The sequence below is a fragment of the Trachypithecus francoisi genome, unplaced genomic scaffold (assembly GCF_009764315.1).
Source record: "Trachypithecus francoisi isolate TF-2019V2 unplaced genomic scaffold, Tfra_2.0 Lachesis_group12, whole genome shotgun sequence".
Classification (NCBI taxonomy): domain Eukaryota; kingdom Metazoa; phylum Chordata; class Mammalia; order Primates; family Cercopithecidae; genus Trachypithecus; species Trachypithecus francoisi.
In genome coordinates this window covers 39,920,952-39,940,073 of record NW_022681457.1, presented here as the reverse complement: position 1 = coordinate 39,940,073, position 19,122 = coordinate 39,920,952, and the positions used below count along the sequence as shown (strand labels likewise).

The window sequence follows — 19,122 nt, the reverse complement described above, 5'->3', positions numbered from 1 at the left end:
GATACAAGCATCTGCTTCATGTTTTTTGTTTTGATTTTTTTGTTTGTTTTGAGATGGAGTTTAGCTCTTGTGGCACAGACTGGAGTGCAATGGCGCAATATAGGCTCACTGCAACCTCCATCTCCCAGGTTCAAGCAATTCTCCTGCCTCAGCCTCCTGAGTAGCTAGGATTACAGGTGCACGCCACCACGCCCAGCTAATTTTTGTATTTTTAGTAGAGACGGGGTTTCACCACGTTGACTAGGCTGGTCTCAAACTCCTGACCTCAGGTGATCTGCCCATCTCGGGCTCCCAAAGTGCTGGGATTACAGGCATGAGCCACCACACCTGACTGCTTGATGCCTTTTAAGAAAACTTATCCAAATATTTGGATATTAAAATCCATATTTGTTTCTCTCTAATATTAGAGTTAAGGAATTAATTATGTGTATAGGTAGAAAACATTGTTTAAAATCCTATTTCAGGACAGTAAAGATGGTATCACAAAATACTTGTTATTAGAGAAAGCCTTTGGATCTGCTAAGGTTAAGAATCACTTGTGTAAAGGAAAGAATACAGACTTTGACGTCAGATAGACCTCAAGTCAATGACATCCCTCTGGGTTGTGCAACTTGAGTAATTTACTTTTACTCTAAGCTCCAGTTGCCTCTTCTACATATTGTAATAATTTCTGGGGGTTCTGGCAAGAATTACCACTTTAGTTAAGATAGCATAGGTTAAGTGGTAATAGTTGTTCAACAATAATTCCCTGGCCAAGCACGATGGCTCATGCATGTAATCTCAGCATTTTGGGTGGGTGGATCACCTGAGCTCAGGAGTTCAAGACCAGCCTGGGCAACATGGTGAAACCCCCCATCTCTACCAAAAATAAAAAAATAAAAATAAATAAATAAATTAGCCGGGCACTGTGGTGCACACCTATGGTCCTGGCTACTTAGGAGGCTGAGGTGACAGGATCACTTAAGCCTGGGAGGCAGACATTGCAGTGGGCCGAGATTGTGCCACTGCACTCCAGTCTAGGTGACAGACTGAGAACCCCTCTCAAAGAAACAAAAAAGAAAAGAAAAGAAAAAAACACAGTAATTCCCTTCTCCTCAGTTCTTGCGATATGCTTCCCTTCCTCCACCCACTTTTACATAGAGGCATGAAAGTGGAGAAAGGAAGGGGAAAGCACAGAGAACACAGAAGAAGGAAGGAAATAACACGAATCATGACCAGCATCTAATACCCAACCACACCCAGAACACACTGCTAGTATCAAATGTGAGAAGCTTCAGGTGGTTAAATTAAGGTTCTGGCCCTGGATCATGAGGGACACAGTGTTAACACCAATTATACAAGCACTACTACATTAATAAAATATATGGATATGTAAACTGTTTTAAGAATACACAATTATCATTTCCTCAACCTTGTTACTGTGTATCCCTTTAAGGCTACTTTAACACTGTAATTTAAGAACCTGTGACTTATAGACTGAGATGTAGGGCCTGGATTTCAGTCATCCCTCTCCATGTGCTTTGATTTATCTCCAGGGAGATTTTTATACACATAGCAAATACACATTCTGAATGCTTGAGTTCTTAAGCCTCTTAGCCACAACACTTACAGAGAGTCAAATATGTTTCTAAAAAGCAAACATTCAGGCTGGGCGCAGTGGCTCACATCTGTAATCTCAGCACTTTGGGAGGCCAAGGCAGGCGGATAACCCGAGGTCAGGAGTTCAAGACCAGCCTGGCCAACATGGCAAAACCCTCTCTCTACTAAAAATACAAAAATTAGCCGGGCATGGTGGTGTGCACCTATAATCCCAGCTCCTCAGGAGGCTGAGGCAGGAAAATTGCTTGAACCTGGGGCCTAACTCAGTGTTTAAAATTAGTGTAAAGAACACTTGATTATAAATTAGCTGGATATGGTGGCTCATGCCTGTAGTCCCAGTTACTCGGGAGGCTGAAACAGGAGAATCACCTGAACCCTGGACACAGAGGTTGCAGTGAGCCCAGATTGCACGACTGCACCCCAGCCTGGGCGACAGAGGGAGACTCTGTCTAAAAAAAAAAAAAAAAATTCTACCACTGACAAAGCTCTAACTCCCTTTAACTTTCCACTCCATATTTTAATCACCCAAACCTCAGAATAATCCGCACACCCCAAACAGCAGGGCTAGAGTTTCTGAGATGAGTAATCAAGGCCAGTTTCTTGGATCCCAATTCAGACAAGCAGTGACAGAGCCATCCACCTTCAGTTGGCTTCCTCTTTTCTTTGTCTGAGTGAGCAACTAGCCCAAAGGTGTTTGTTAGTTACTTCTCTCTGAATAAACAGCATCAAAGAACATGTTTGGTTATGTCAGGTGATGGGGGTTTACACTAAGGAGACACAGGGAAACAAAGGCAGCACAGGAAACTCTTTCAGGAAACAGACTTCTTAGAAATTATTAAAATTTGGTTAATCACCATTAAAGACACAGTGGTAGCTCTCCTTGCACAAGGACTCCCTGGTGGCCCTATGAGACACTGCAAGGATACAGTGACTGCCATTCCCAGGCCTCAGCATTTCTCTCTTAGGGCTACTCCTCTTCTTCTCCCACTACCAGCCATACAGAATACGATATGCTCCTGAGTTAAATTAAAAAAAAAAAAAAAGAAGAAGATAAAGTGGGAGCATATACCCACAGAGATATGAACGTTTTACATACACACACACACACACACACACTTACAAATGTATAGAGTATTTTTCTCGAAGGACAGTAAAGAAAGTGTTTACAGTAGACAGTTCTGGGTAGCCCACATTTTTTGGATGTTTACCATATAAAAATTCAATTTATATACCTTACTTTTTCAATTAAAATAATCATTTACTGTGTAGCTCCACTGTGGACTTCAGTTTTATAGAGAGTAATTTCCGCTAGTAACTTCAGTAAATGAATGCAACACAAAAGCAAGAGATCACTTTCCTTCGGTAGCCTCTGGTCAAACATTATGGATGCCCTCATTAACTGAGAGCCAACAGGTTAATGGGAAGAGGAGGACTTGAGAGGTAGGTTGCAGTTAACACTGAGATAAAATCAAGAGATGAAAGAGGGTCAGTTGGCTGCAGTGGTACACGCCTATAATCCCAGCACTTTGGGAGGCTGAGGTAGGAGAATTGCTTGAGCTCAGGAGTTTGAGACCAGCCTGGGCAACACGGCAAAACCACATCTCTACTAAAAACACAAAAATTAGCCAGGCATGGTGGTGCGCACCTATAATCTTAGTTACTTGGGAGGCTGAGGTGGGAGGATTGCTTGAGCCTAGGAGGTTGAGGCTTCAGTAAGTGATGATCACTGAGGGTCTCAAAAAAAAAAAAAAGAGAGATGAGACAGGTTAGATTAGCAATAGATCTTATGAACTGATTACAGCCCACCTATATCCTTTACCCATAAAGCTTTGAAGCAACTATAAACGAATTCATGTGACATCACCATCCCAAATTTCCAAACATTAAATTTGATGTCAGAAAAGCAGAAACTATGCTTTAGCTTCTAAAAATTCTTATTTCAAGTTTATACTACTATGCCTTACTGAATTATATTCATAGAATTCTATATTCCAAAAGTTCTCATTAAGTTCAAAAATACTACATCTTCATTTTTTATCTCTAATTCACAGAGTGCTATCAGCACTTCAGTTTTAAACTCTCTGTCTAGCACGTCTCTAACAAGTAGTGATCTCTAAATGACTTTATTTATTTTTTCTTTTTTTCTTTTTGTTACTGTTTTTTGTTTCTTTCTCACTCTTGTTGCCCAGGCTGGAGTGCAGTGGCATGATCATGGCTCACTGCAGCCTCAACCTCCCTGGGCTCAAGCAATCCTCTTGCCTCAGCCTCCTGAGTCCTATCCAAGCTTCAACTTGGGACTACAGCTGGGACTACAGGCACACATCACCTGCCTAATTTTTGTATTTTTTTGTAGAGATGGGGTTTCACCATGTTGCCCAGGCTGGTCTTGAATCCCTAGACTCAAGGGATTCACTAACCTTGGCCTCCCAAAGTACTTGGATTACAGGCATGTATGTGCCACTGCACCCAGCCTAAATGACTTCAGATACACCAGGGTCTCTACCATTTCAAGGATTTCTATAGTCAATCCACTTGCAAAACACTGTCATAGTCATTGTTGTATGTCCCTCAATACTTTGTATGTAAAGATGACAATGGAATATTTTTAATTGAATGCACAAGCTCTAGAGGAACATTCAAGCTAGAAAAGACCTTGGATCTCTTCATTTAATTCAGTGGCTCCCAAACACACAACCTACCAATGGATGACAAGCCAGCCGCCTAAGTATATCAGGGAAGCTTTTAAAAATGACAACATCTAGTCAACATCTGCAGGGGTGAGGCCCAGAAGCCTGTGTTCTTTAAAAAGGTCACCAAGGTGATTCTAAGAGGCAAGTGGCTTTGTTCACCCACCACAACAACAGGGAAGACTTGCCCAAAGTTGGATAGTGAGGAGGACAGGGCAGCAAAAGGATCAGTAAAGGACAAGGACAAAATGGAAGCCATTTGGCAGAGCTCTTCGGTGATAAATGAGCGTTGACTATAATAGTTAGAACGTGGGCCAAGCGCGGTGGCTCAAGCCTGTAATCCCAGCACTTTGGGAGGCCGAGACGGGCGGATCACGAGGTCAGGAGATCCAGACCATCCTGGCTAATACGGTGAAACCCCGTCTCTACTAAAAAATACAAAAAACTAGCCGGGCGAGGTGGCGGGCGCCTGTAGTCCCAGCTACTCGGGAGGCTGAGGCAGGAGAATGGCCTAAACCCGGGAGGCGGAGCTTGCAGTGAGCTGAGATCCGGCCACTGCACTCCAGCTTGGGCGACAGAGGGAGACTCCGTCTCAAAAAAAAAAAAAAAAAAAATAGAACGTTATGAGTTATCACAGAGTCCCTTTTTATCACAGAATAACTGATGAATAGTTTTTGAAAAAACATACCAGCGTTTTTTTGAAGTATATATCTTGGAATACTGGTCCACGGAGTGTTTGTTATGCAGGAAAAAAGGGAGAGCTCCATACTCAAATAAGCGTGGGAAATAATAAGCACCAAGATTCTTGGATTTTTAAATTTTTAGTGGACTTCTCAAACCCTTTAATATGTATTATGAATTTACAAAATACAGTTCCCAAAGTTATTTGACAACTGGAGGCATTTTTTCTAAAATATGTCAAGGGATTCATGTTGCTTGGAACACATTTTAGGAAACCTGCACTAGCTTATCAAAGTGTTTGTCATTGAACTGCACTTGACTGGAGGATGGGGCTATGTCATCTTCACCTTTAAGCTCCCAGCATCAAGCACAATGCTGAACTCCTAATAAGCACTCTGAGTGAATCCTTCAGTTAAAAAAAAAAAAAAATCAGTTAAAAGTAACTAAAGGTGAGTTGTCTATCTGGTAAACAGGTTCAAAAGTTAGACTACAATGAAGGCTCTTCCAATTCTAGAATTACAACTACCATTTAAAAAATACCTACTATGTGCCAGGTACTGATCTGACATACATGATTTTTCATGTACCCCTCACAACAACCTTTTGTGATGAGAAGTATCATTAACCCCACTTTACAGATGAGGAACAGAAACAAAGAGCAGCCAATAACTTGCCCAAGGTCTCATAGATAGTAAGCGGCACTCCTAACCACTAAGCTATACTATAATTCAACGCTTCCAGACAGAAGGGAGGTTTAAGAGTATATGGCACAGAGGAGGTATTAAGAGTGGCCACATAAATGATGGAAAATTTTCCAGCAAAAAGCATAAACATACTTGTTTTCCTCTTGCTTAGCAAAAGCTCCTAGGTCCTTTTTTCTAGGTCCTTAAGGCAAGAAATGTGCATATAAAAAGAAAACCTATATTTATAAGAGTTCAGAGAATAACCCAACAATGTCCATTGCATCCAGTCTCATTGACTCAAGAAGTACACATCTCCTAGGATGGAGGACTAGAATGTAAGCTCCATGTGGCCAAGGATTATTGTCTATTTTATTCATTGATGTATCCCAAGATTTGGGGCAGTGACTGGCACAAAGCCAATAACCAATAAGTTTTCTAATGAAGAATAAGATTGAACAGCCTAATCTACCTTCCATTTTAAAACTGTATTATAATCACTCTTTCCAGTTATAAATTTGTAACATGTACAAATGATAAAAGTAAACTTTTTTGACATGATACACACCTTTTATTAGAGGGTTTTTAGTTCTTTCTTCCCAGTATTTGGTTCTTTATACACCTAACAGGAAGAAATATCTCTACAGTGATTTCTTTTGAAAAATTAAAATTCCACCAGTAATTCTAAATTCCCTGACTTGATCATTATATATTGCATGCCTGTATCAAAATCTCACACATACCCCATAAATATGTACAATTACAATGCATCAAAAAAATTCTGCCAGCATTCATATGTAGGAAAAGCACATCTGGCTCTGCTGAGGGTATAGCTGAGAGGGTTTAGGGATGAAGGGCTCACAGATAGTCCCAGCCATACATTCAGAGGGTTCCAAAAAAAACACAGTTGCTTCACTGAACAGACAATTGAAACAAAAAACATAGAAGAGACTTTCCAAAATGGGCTGGAGTTTATTCTAGTAGAGAGAACTGATGACATTTTAAAAGGTAAGACCCCGATTTTATCTGTTGATTTTATTCATTCAATATAAATTTTTTTTTTTTTTTTTTGAGACGGAGTCTCGCTCTGTCGCCCAGGCTGGAGTGCAGTGGCGCGATCTCAGCTCACTGAAAGCTCCGCCTCCCAGGTTTACGCCATTCTCCTGCCTCAGCCTCCCGAGTAGCTGGGACTACGGGCGCCCACCACCTCGCCCGGCTAGTTTTTGTGTATTTTTTAGTAGAGACGGGGTTTCACCCTGTTAGCCAGGATGGTCTCGATCTCCTGACCTCGTGATCCGCCCGTCTCGGCCTCCCAAAGTGCTGGAAATTACAGGCTTGAGCCACCGCGCCCGGCCTCAATATAAAATTTTAACTACACTTTTGATATTGTCTCATCAGGGAAAAAAAAATCAAACCCCATCTGATTAAATCTAGAATACAACTATTAATTTATAGGAAATACAGTGACAGGGGATGCCAAACTAGACTACAGGAACGCAATCAGCAAAAAACAAACTGTGAAACACACAGGGTAAAAGATCTGGCTTCTTCAACAAATACACTGGAAAGAGAACAAGACGAGGGGGAATATATAAGAAAGACTCAAAAACATATTTAAAAGAAATCTGAATTATGGTGTTTAGGAAAGCACATAAATGATAAAACTATATAATAGGATTCATTAGCATGAAAGTCAGGACAGTGGTTACTCTTGGGTGCAGGTGGAAAGAGGCACATGGAAGGTTCTCAGGTGACTGATAAAGTCTATCTCCTAACATAGGTGTGGTTACAAGGGTGTTCAATTTATCCACTAATTTACACATTTGTTTTATGTGCTTTTCTCTACTTGTGTTATATTTAATAAAAATTTTGTTAATGAGGGAAGAAAAGAAATCTTGGCAAATGTTGACAACTGTCGGAGCTGGGCACATGGAGTTAATTACAGTATTTCCTTGATTTTGCATGTGTTTAAAATTTCTGTAATAATTTTTTTCTTTTTTTTTTTTTTTTTTTGAGACAGGGCTTTTGTCACCCAGGCTGGAGTATACTGGTGCAATCTCAGCTCACTGCAACCTCCACCTACCAGACTCAAGCCATACTCCCACCTCAGCCTCCCGAGTAGCTGGGACTACAGGCTCACACCACGATTCCCAGCTAATTTTTTTTTTTGTATTTTCTGTGGAGATGGGGTTTTACCATGTTGCCCAGGTGGTCAAGAACTCCTGCGCTTAAGTGATCCTCCTGCCTCAGCCTCCCAAACTTCTGGGATTACAGGCGTGAGCCACTATGCCCAGCCATAAGTTTTACTGCATACTAACCGCCAGTCTTTGCCCAGAGTGGCTCTCAATCTTATGGAAGAGACAGACATTAAAGCAACAATGACCATTAAGTCTGATAAGAGTTATGGAAGTTTAGAGGATAGGCACATAACCCAGTCCTGAGGTAGTGAGGAGGCTTTAGGTAATGACTCGCAAGTCCTGCAGCACGAGTAGGAGTTAACAGGGAAAGAGTAGGGGAGAGATTTCCAGATTTCCAGATTTCCAGAGAACAATGCATAAAGGTCATAGAGAACGGAAAACAGTTTCATTTTCTAAACAGGCCATGGAAGGTGTCTGTTATTTACATTCCCCTAAATCAAGATGTCTCAGAATATCTGCCATGTGCACAGCCCTGTCCGGCAGGACTCCTTATCCACTGCTCCCCTACGTCTGTACTGCATGGCCCTGTAGGCTGGACCAGAGACCCACAGGCCCGAGGGTCCTGTCCCACCTGTGCTGTACCCTGACACAACAAAGACTCTTTCTTAGGGAGTTTAATAAGACACACAGGCAGGGCACAGAAAGTAGAGAGGTAAAGAAACACAAAGACACAGGGGCGTGAGGTAATAACAGGAGGAGCCAAGTCAAGAGGATGAGAAGAAAGAATCAGTCAAGAGTAGAGTAAGTAGGGAGGGAGAGAGGCTAAGATGGAAGGTTAAGGACAATTAGACTTGCTCTCAGTTCTCCACAGTATAGAGCTACTGCTTTAACCTGAACAGAATGATCAGCGTATCAACTGTCCATGGAACCTGACTGTGCAGCTGCAGAAGCTGTCCTAAGCTTCCTTACCTCCCTATACATTTTAATAATATAAATATTTATATGGACTGAATGTGTGTGTGTCCCCAAGCCTAATCCCCTACCTCCTACCAGGTGATGGTATTTGGAGGTGGGGTCTTTGGGAGGTGACTGGGTCATGAGGTTGAGCCTTCAGGAATAGGATTAGTGCCTGTATAGAAGAGGCCCTAGAGAGAGCTCCCTTTCCCCTTCTGTCACATGAGCATGCAACAAGATGTCTGTGAACCAGGAAGTGGGCTCCCACAAGATACCACACCGGCGGCACATCAATCTAGGACTTCCCAGCCTCCAGAACTATCAGAAATAATTTTTGTTTATAGGCAACTCAGTTTATGGTAGTTTGTTACAGCAGCCAGACAGACATATACATACATACAAATTGCCCAAGATAGCCTACAAGAGCCTTCCACTCCACTCAGGATAGCTCGGTTGGTGATTGCAGGTGAGAGAACATGAAAGGGCTAGCTATTAACCTACAGGTAGCCAGGGTTTGAAGAGGAGTCTACCCCTGCCCAAGGGTGTAAACTTTACTTTAGGGTTGTTCAGATATCTTCTTCAGGGTACTTCTAGCACAACAGCAGTCTTATCCATTTCATACCCTCCTGACAGCAATGAGGTCTATAAGGCAGCTGCTTGGATCCTCCTCCCACTTCTCAAAATGAGTCATGTTTCTCTTGCCTGAATTTTTCATATAAAAATGAGGCTGGTGCTCAGGAGGCCTACGTAATGATTGTGATATATTTATAACTTCTCAGATGGTATGATGTAAATCCAGAAAATACCATTATATTCCATTTAAACTGAATATTATTTAAAAAGAAAATACAGAGAATGAATGGTTGAGTGTGCTTCTACTTTGTAAAACACATATCAGGGATCCTTGCTTCTTCCGAAAAAGATCTGAGTTATTCTCATTGCTTACAGAATAAAATCCATACAACTTCAAGGACATTGGTAGTCTTACTACTATCTATGTCCTCAGCTGCCTCTCCTACTATATCCATTATCTACTTTTATTTAGTAAACTTTTAAGGAGCAGCTAAACCATCTAGCTAACCATCTAGGAACAAGATTTAAAAAGGAAAAAAGTCCCAGCCCTCAGGAAGAAATGGAGGAGTCACTAAATTCAATCTTCTGTGCAAATGCTATGTTAAAAATCATGCAATAGCGGGCATTCAGATTTGTGGATTCACAGGGTAGGCTTCTTGGAGGAAATTACGGGACTAGAAAAGTGAGTAGGAGTTACTGGAACAAAGAACAGCATGAGAAAAAGCACAATGGAATGAAACAGTTAAATATTGTTGAATGTAAAAGGGATTATTAAGAAGTGAGATTGGAACAGTGGGCATAGGAGAGGACTCAAGAGGCAGACAGGAATATGAGATATTGTTTGGCTGGTAGTAATTGGTTTGTAAGTAATGGGGAGCCCTTGCAGGTTTTTGTTTGTTTAGACAGTCCTGCTCTGTTGCCCAGGCTGGAGTGTAGCCGCACAATCATAGCTCACAGCAGCCTCAAACTCCAGCTTGAGTGATCCTCCCACCTCAGCTTCCTGAATAACTGGGACTACAGGTGCATACCAGCACCTCTGGCTAATTTTTTTTTCTTTTTGGCTTTTTTTTTTTTTTTAGAGACAGGGTATCACGACATTGCCCAGGCTGTTGTCAATCAAACTCCTGGCTTCAAGGATTCTCAATTCTCAGCCTCCAAAAGTGCTAAGATTAGACTGGTATGATCACAGCATTAAAATACTAAAAGAGGATGAGAGGAGTCAGCGAAACCAAATTAAGGCTGCCTCTTTAGAATCCGCATTGTAATAACCCAACAGTGACAAGTGACAACTGTCAATACCTTCCAGGCAGAGACCACCAGGAATTCTCACCTGCAGTTTATTCCTCCTTGTGAGGAGGGTGACAGCACTCTTTGGGAGATCCTGGGGGTTTCAGAAAGAAACATTAGAAAGGATTTGGGCTTGTGTCAGGTGATCTGGGAGAGGGTCCAAAGCATGGATTTGTTCTGGATAGGGTGCTGTCAGGAAGTGGGTGCAATTCTATGACCAGGAATCTGAGTAAACCTATCTGTAAAGTAGGAGAAATTACCACAGTCAGAGCAGTCTTATCTGCTGTTGCCACTGTGTGCAATTGTTTATGTGCAACAGAACGCCAAGGCCTTCCTGCAGGTGCCAAGGCCGCTACCAGATGTCAGGGACTGATTCTCACACTTTTTCTACTCAATTTTGATGGGCTTACTTCATATTCCTCAGATCTCAATAGTAATAATTCATGCCCAATTCCCAATTCTTTCATTTTTTGTAGATTTTTGTAACTTGTTTTTCCAGGGCAGGGGGTGCTATATGCAAGTCAGTAAAACCCTATTTTGCTCTATTCGTCCCAGTTTCCCATGTGTGAACCAGAAAGATAACAGTTCCACTTGCCAGTTATTCGCACTGCTGGGAAATGATAAAGTCTGCAGAACATTTCATGTCTTCTAGAAGTACCACATAAATACAGAATATTGACTTTCAAAAGAGCTCAGTGCTAGTGTCAGCAAGTTCAGAAAAGGAAGCAGTTTCTCGGAAGCCTCAGGAAGCAGCTCCTCATATGCTGTAACTCATTTAGGAAGTGACTTTGCTTGCAAACAGAGCCTCGAGTTTCATAATTTCTAAGATGGATATATTAATTAGCTTGACTGTAATAATTATTTCACTATATCAAAACATCATGTTGTATACCTTAAATATATACATTTATTTTCAAAAAAGTTTAATGAGTGATGTTCCTCACTACCCCCACCTAAAGGCTAGTCTCTTACCTCATAGAAGAACATAAAAAAAGTTAACACCTACATAAGATATTAGTATTGTAACCAATACTAAAGCTTTATGCTAAAGACACTGGATTTTAACTACTGAATTTGTGAGGATCCTTTTATTCAACAAATATTTTTTAAACTCCAACTATGTTTCAGGCACAGTCTAGGCCCTTGAGGGCCACCTCAGTAAACAAAGACAAAAATCCTTGCCTTTATGGAGCTTCTATTGGGGCAGGGGGGCAGACCATAAACAAAATCAGTTAAATATACATAGGATAGTATGCTATGGAGAAAAACTAAGCAGAGAAGGGAATAGGGAGTGCTGTACCTAGAGGCGATCAGTGCTAGCCTCACCAAGAAGATGACATTTGAACAGACTTAAGGAAGGGCATTCTGTAGGAAGAGGTTCTGGCGGAGGCAAAAACCAAAGCAAAAGTCTTAAGGCTCCAGCATTCAAGGAGCCAGGCTGGCTGGAGCAGAAGGAGCAATGACTTTGAAGAGGTAACAGAGCCCGCAGCCCATCGTAGTATTTTGGTTTGTTCCAAGTGAGAGGGGAAGCCACGAAAAGTTTAGAGCCGAAAATGAGATACAAATTGTATCTCAGAGACAGCAACTTTTGAGGAGTTTTGCTATAAAGCAGAAATGAGGTGGTAATACAGGGGATGGCAACAGGTGTCAAAAGAAGGTTGGTCTGTTTATGAGAAATAATAGCATGCTTGTGAGGATAAAATCTCACCTTAAAAATCACAATTCTAGGCCAGGTGCACTGGCTTATACCTGTAATCCCAACACTTTGGGAGGCCGAGGCGGGCAGATCACCTGAGGTCAGGAGTTCAAGACCAGACTGGCTAACATGGTGAAACCCATCTCTACTAAAAATACAAAAATTAGCCAGGCATGGTGGTGCGTAATCCCAGTTATTAGGTAGGCTGAGGCAGGAGAATCACCTGAACCCACGAGGTGGAGGGTGCAGTCAGCCAAGATTGTGCCACTGCACTCTAGCCTGGGCGACAGAACAAGACTCCATCTCAAAAAACAAAAATCAGCAAAAAAAGTTATTTACATCGTTATTGCTGAGGTAATTTCTTGCTGAGGAAATGGGCTACGAAAATGGAATCTCCTTGGTGTGCATTTCATTTTAATACGTTACTTCTGTTTCAAAGTGAACCACTGAAATATTATGCATACTATGCTATGATGACCAATACTTTATCCTGCATATAATTAACTTTTTTTATCCAGATGGAAAACTTGCATTAATGTTGGTTACATGCATAAACATGGTAAAATACATATATACTGGAGTTATAAAATGTTATAAACTTTGAGGTAACACATGAAAACACCTCGTGTATATTATCTTGGAAACTGACTTTGCAAGTCAGTGCACTGAAAATGTTGAACCTGGCTAACAAACTATTGCTGAGACTCTGGAAAACTTAGGAAACAATATATCTTCATGGGAGGGAAAAAAAAAAAAGATGGGCACAATGGCTCCATGTCTGTGCTATTCAAGAGACTGAGGTAGGAGGATCACTTGAGAGTAGGAGTTCAAACCACCCTGAGTAACGTAGAAAAACCACATCTCTAAAAAAAAGTTTTTTTAATTAGCCAGATGTGGTGGCACATGCCTGTAGTGCCAGCTACTTGGGAGGTTGAAGCAGGAGGATTGCTTGAGCCTAGGAGTTGGAAGCTGCAGTGAGCTACAATCACACCACTGCACTCCAGCTTGGGCAACAGAGTGAGACCCCATCTCGTTAAAAAAAAAAAAAAGAAAAACAAAACAAAAAAAAGGATACACTGAGTTCAAATCCAGGCTCTGCCACTTGCTATGTGTAATTTTGAAAAAATTCTGAACCTCAAAGTCTGTTTCCTCTCTGTAAAGTGGGGATATTAATAATAATACTTACTTCTTAGGGATGAAGTAGATTGAATAAAATCATGTACCCTGAGCTCAGAATAATATCATATATAATGATGAGGAGAAGTGTTAATGCAAAATACAGATACTTCTCTACTTACCAAGGTGTTATGTCCCAATAAATCCATTGTGAGTCAAAAATATCATAAGTTGAAAATGCATTTAATACCCCCAATAAACCCATAAAGTGGAAAAATCTTAAGTCCAGAAAGTTACATCCCAATAAATCCATGGCAAAGTCAAAAATCTGAAGTCTAACTATCATAAACCCAGGACCATCTGTAACTAAAACTGAAGTCCCTGGTTACAGGAAAGACATTTAAAGCTGTCAGTTAAGTATCCTAACAAGCTCACTAGCTTAGGAATCAGAAGATCCAAGTTTAAATTACAGCCCAGTTTTTTTCTTGCTAGATATGTGACCTTGGCTAAGGGCCAATCACTTTGCACTTCAGCCCTTCATGTAACTGTTAGGTATTAATAATTTTAGTTACCATGTATTAAGCCCTGACCATAAACTATGCAATCTGATACGTTTACAAACAGACTCCACTCTTCACAACTCTTCAAGACAAGTATTCTAATCTCTATTTTATAGATGGCTAAAACTGAGAGAATTTAAATTCATTCAAGTCCACACAGCTCATAAATGGTAGAACCTGGGTCCATGTCCAAGTTATCGTGTTTAACCTGCCACCTGCCTCCCCTAGAGATCAAAGGAAAGTGTCCTGTGAAAGTGTTTTTTGAAAAAAAAAAACCTATATAAATGTAAAGTATTATTATTAGTATCCTATATCAATACAAATAATTCACAGATGGGTTTGCGATTTGCCCCTTAGTACCTGGGAACTTCGAAAGAACAAAGGGTTACACTTTAAACTCTTTCGGGTTACACTTTAAGCTCTTTCGTCTCCTCTTGGAATTTTGCCTTGATCTCAATTTCCCTTGAACAGACCTGATAAACAACTAATTAAAGAACTCCAGGTGCCGCTGTATGCCACTCAAAGACAGCTCTCTGCACTCCTAAGAGTCCAGGGCAACAAAATTAACGTGCTTTTCCTAGAAATGTGGACAAAATATTTTGTTGAGCTAACTCCTCACACCTACCTTTGCAGTTCACTTGGGTTAGCACAAATAAAGTGGTCACCTAAACGTTCACATAAACTAGTGCTTTCGGTCATGCCTGTGTCAAACTTAGTTCCAGGCCCGCATGCAATCTAATTAAAGCAAATTTCAGTCCCGTTTTAAGATTATGATGTAAAAGAGCTGATTTTCCTCAAGAAAATTTTGTTAACTAGTCCCATGTGATTAAGTATGAATCTCTAGGTTATCCACTCTTGGAATAACAGCCCAGCTCTTTAAACTTCTTGGAAATACCACGAAAGGGTTTCTGGTGTTGATGTTAGAAATGACAGATTGGGGGAAAGCGGGCCTCCGTTTCGTATTACCTGGAAGGCTCTTCAATTTTTCCCCCCATTTAATCTGGGTATCACCTGGAAGGCACTTGAATTTTTTTTTTTCCGTTAATCTGGGGAGATGACCTGCGTGACTCTCACGCCTGCGGAGGAAACAGGAGAGTAACGTCCAGATGAGGTGGAGGGTATTAACCTGCCCCGCCAGATCTCTAGTCTGGGAAGGTGCTCACACCTTGAACGGCCGGCGGAATCCGAGACATCTGGAGCAAACACATTTGCAAGCGGAAGAAAGGTTGCCTCCCCCACCCCGCTTCCCAAAGGCCAGATCTCGGAGAAAGGGGGAATGTCACTTCCTCCGGTCGTGCCAACTTACCTTTTCCCTTCCCCGGAAGGCCCACTCACTTCCCCCCGGGACGCCCCCGGCGGACTCAACACGGCATTGGATTTCGCGCTCCGGGAAGCGCCGCTCAACACTCCTAGGCCCACCGAAGTCCGCGCGGCGCGGCCAAGAGGCGGGAGAGCCTGAGCACCTGACGCCTTACCTCCGACGGCGAAATCTCAAACGCGCCCGCGATCTGGGCGTAGAGCTCCTGGATGCTGGAGAAGCCCTCCACTCGGCCCGTGGCGCTCCCGTGCGCCAGCTGCGCGTGGAAGACCAGCCTGCGTGGGGGAGCCTGGGACGCTGAGAGGCTCCCGCCGCCCGCGCCCGTCGGCTCGCCCTCCACCAGCCCGGCGGTCTCCTTGGGCTTGGCCTTCTTCTTCCCCCGTAGCCTCAGGGGCATCTTGCAGGGCCGAGGGCGCGGGCCCACCTGCGCTGCCGGCCGCCGCCTCCTCCCCGCCGGCGCCTCGGACTTTGCGCCTCGGAACCCGCGCAGGTAAAAGCAGCCTCTGGGCCAATGGCAGCCGCGCTTCCGCCTGGCTGCGTCGGGTCGGGACCCCGACCTCCACCCCTGGACCGGAGCAGCCGCCAGCCCGTCCGCCAGCCCAGCCTCCTCCGGGATGGATCTGGAGAGAAAGAAAGTTACGCGTAGTCCCTCATCCGATCACCAGGTTTATCCCCACTCCTTGTAAAAAATGGCTCGATTTCCGTGAAGGCCTGAGGATGCCGACGCTACGGAACAGTACGCCTTAGAAGGCAAACACGCTGGCCCTTCTGTGCTTTTCATAAATCTGTAGTAGGCACCCACGCACGATCTGGCCACAGGCCTTCGAGTCCGTACGTCTGGGCTTTTGGGAATAGGGATTTAAGTAGAAGTCAACCTTCGTCTGCATTTTCTGCGTCTTACACTCTGCAGGGCAGAATTGGAAGAGAAAGTCACATAACCTTGAGCTTGGTGCTACGTTGAACTCATAAACACCCTCAACCGGGTCCCCGGCACCTCTGAGTTTTCCTTTTGTCTATTTCCTGGGCCGCTTCCTCTCCCAACATTCAGCACGCCTCCAAAGTCATTTGCCCCAGCTCTGCCCTTCTTAGTCTCTACAGAGGACCTTACCTCATATAGTACAAAGAAAATTGAGGCCATTCGGTGTGAAGAATGAGTTCCCTCAATTCCCCACCTCGCGTTTATTGCATTGTTTTCAAGTACAGTCGCCTCCAACTGCGTTTTTTACAACAAAGCAGAACAGTCTTGAATTATTAGCTACGAAATTTCCTCACTTCTCTGCTATTAGACGCACAGTGATCAGACTTTGCCCCCACACTCTACTGAAATTTCACTTACTATGCAATTACAGTGGAGTGAAATCACTATCATATCTTAATTACCAAATACAAGTAATTATTTTAGGTCTTTGTCTTACTTGATCTGCGTTGCCCATTTCATTCTTCTTAAATTTTGTCCTCTTTTAGCTTCCTTAGCTCTCCTCTCCCCATCCCCCACCCTGCTCCTTGCTAACTGCTACTCTCCAGGAATTGTATTCACCGACAGTTTTTCCTCGACTAACTTCCCTTCTTACTTAGCTTTGCATGTTCTTCCTGTATGGCCACATCAACATTCTCGGGTTCACAGACGTTGCTGTCTACCAAATATCTCCACCTCCAGCTTAGTCTACCAGAAAGGGAATGACTGTAGGAAACTCAAATTGAGACTAAACAAAACTGACCTCATCATTTCTCCTGAATGTATCTTTTCTTTTCTTTTCTTTTCTTTTTTTTTTTTTTCTGATTTCAGTTAATAGGATCACCAAGCACTCCCAGACCAGACATTGTGGAGTCGTTGTATCAGGATTTTTCCTTTTCCCTCACCTCTCACATCGATTCAGTCCTGAAAATCTGTGTTTCTCAACTTAAGGTTAGCAGATGTACTGGGGGAGGAGAGTCTTAAGAATTCCTTAGGAGGCCAGTGCGGCGGCTCATGCCTGTAATCCCAGCACTTTGGGAGGTGGAGGCTGGCGGATCACCTGAGGTCAGGAGTTCGAGATTAGCCTGGCCAACATGGTGAAACCCCGTCTCTACTAAAAATACAAAAATTACCCGGGCATGGTGGTGCTCGCCTGTAGTCCCAGCTACTCTGGAGGCTGAGGCAAGAGAATCGCTTGAACCCGGGAGGCGGAGGTTGCAGTGAGCCGAGATTGTTCCACTGAATTCCAGTCTAGGCGACAGAGCAAGACTCAAAAAAAAAAAAAAAAGAAAAGCTTTAGGATAACTTTAACATTAACATTTTTATGTTTCTGTGACTTAGAAAAGTAATACAGGGACACCTGCACTGAGCCAGTGCCACTGCTGGTGCTTCCCAGGAGAGCCAGGGCAACTTTCCACTTGGCCCCCATCCAGCTTCAAGTTTCTTCATCAAATCAGATAACAACACGCGAGCTTGTAGCCTTGTCCCGGAGACAGCAACAAAAGGAGCCAAAATAGTTTCTTTGCTAGGATGCTTTAATTCTCCATATGGTACAAAATATTTTCCTGAATTTGCAGCGAAAATTTCTGGTAAATCCACACAGAAGCTTTCTGAAGTAGCAAAGGAATACAGCCTCACTAGAGGTTCCATCCTTGAAGAGGATGCTGGGAAATTATATAACACCTGTGCTGTGCAACGTGTCACCTCATGGAACTTTACTAGTAAAGCACAGAAAGGTCCATCTGCTTGACACTGGTGTTCCTGGAAAAATGACATTTCAAGAATCCAGAATGTTGAGTCCGGGCAATAGTTTCTCCCCAGTTGATACTCCGAACTGCAGAATGGGTTGGGGCATCTGTTATGACATTGGTTTGCAGAGCTTGCACAAACACAGGCTGCCAGCTGTTGGTTTATCCAGGGGCTTTCATTTCAACCACTGGACCAGCCCACTGGGAATTGCTTCAGGCTCTTGATAATCAGGTATATGTGGCCACAGTCTCCTGCCCCAGATGACAAAGCCTCCTATGTTGCCTGGGGAGGGCTCTCAAGGAAGAAACAATCATGTATTCAGACACAGACCTTAAGAAGTTGGCTGGAGGCCGGGCGCGGTGGCTCAAGCCTGTAATCCCAGCACTTTGGGAGGCCGAGACGGGCGGATCACGAGGTCAGGAGATCGAGACCATCCTGGCTAACACAGTGAAACCCCATCTCTACTAAAAAATACAAAAAACTAGCCGGGCGAGGTGGCGGGCGCCTGTAGTCCCAGCTACTCCGGAGGCTGAGGCAGGAGAATGGCGTGAACCCGGGAGGCGGAGCATGCAGTGAGCTGAGATCCGGCCACAGTACTCCAGCCCGGGCGACAGAGCGAAACTCCGCCTCAAAAAAAAAAAAAAAAAAAAAGAAGTTGGCTGGAATCCATCAGCAGATCCTTATTTTTAAACAGAAGCAATCAGACCTCTGTGCTGTGGAGACAAAAAAGCTCTAAAGTTTATGTTTCCAATGTGTCACAAAACAAGAAGATATGATTCTGCAACATAATCAACTCCCTATTCTTTAATGAAGATCTTTTTTTAAAATTTCAGCCTTTTCCTTCCCAAGGAGCTCTCTATTGAGATGATAATCCTCAGCAAGCTGAGGATTTTCCACACCACATTAAATAGTTAAAAAGGAGCCTGGAGCGGAAGAGCTGGCCCTGAAGTTCCTTCCATATTTAAGTTGCCTCAGAGCACTTTGTGAAAGTAACAGATCTTGGTATCCTGGTGATTGAGTCACCTAATACAAATACATTTGTGTCATGAACCTCTTATCCCACTTGCTGGAGTTGGAATCCATTATCTGGAAAGCTTGATCTGGTGCCATTCTTTTCCTAGCAGTACCT

General features: G+C 43.0%; 1 protein-coding gene and 1 pseudogene across 2 annotated transcripts in view; one reads left to right on the top strand and one right to left on the bottom strand.

Annotated features, from left to right (window-relative positions):
• Nucleotides 1-15,915, bottom strand: part of GIPC2 (GIPC PDZ domain containing family member 2) — a 99,646-nt gene extending 83,731 nt beyond the window's left edge. Inside the window, exon 1 of one of the 2 annotated variants that reach the window (XM_033225386.1) lies at nucleotides 15,447-15,915. In XM_033225386.1, the coding sequence (XP_033081277.1) occupies nucleotides 15,447-15,686 (240 nt within the window). In that variant the 5' untranslated portion in view covers nucleotides 15,687-15,915. Of the gene's footprint in view, nucleotides 1-15,277; nucleotides 15,416-15,446 lie in introns of those variants that run through there. The other variant, XM_033225388.1, reaches the window with a different exon arrangement.
• Nucleotides 15,801-18,369, top strand: LOC117093508 (annotated as a pseudogene).
• Nucleotides 18,370-19,122: the final 753 nt, after the last annotated feature.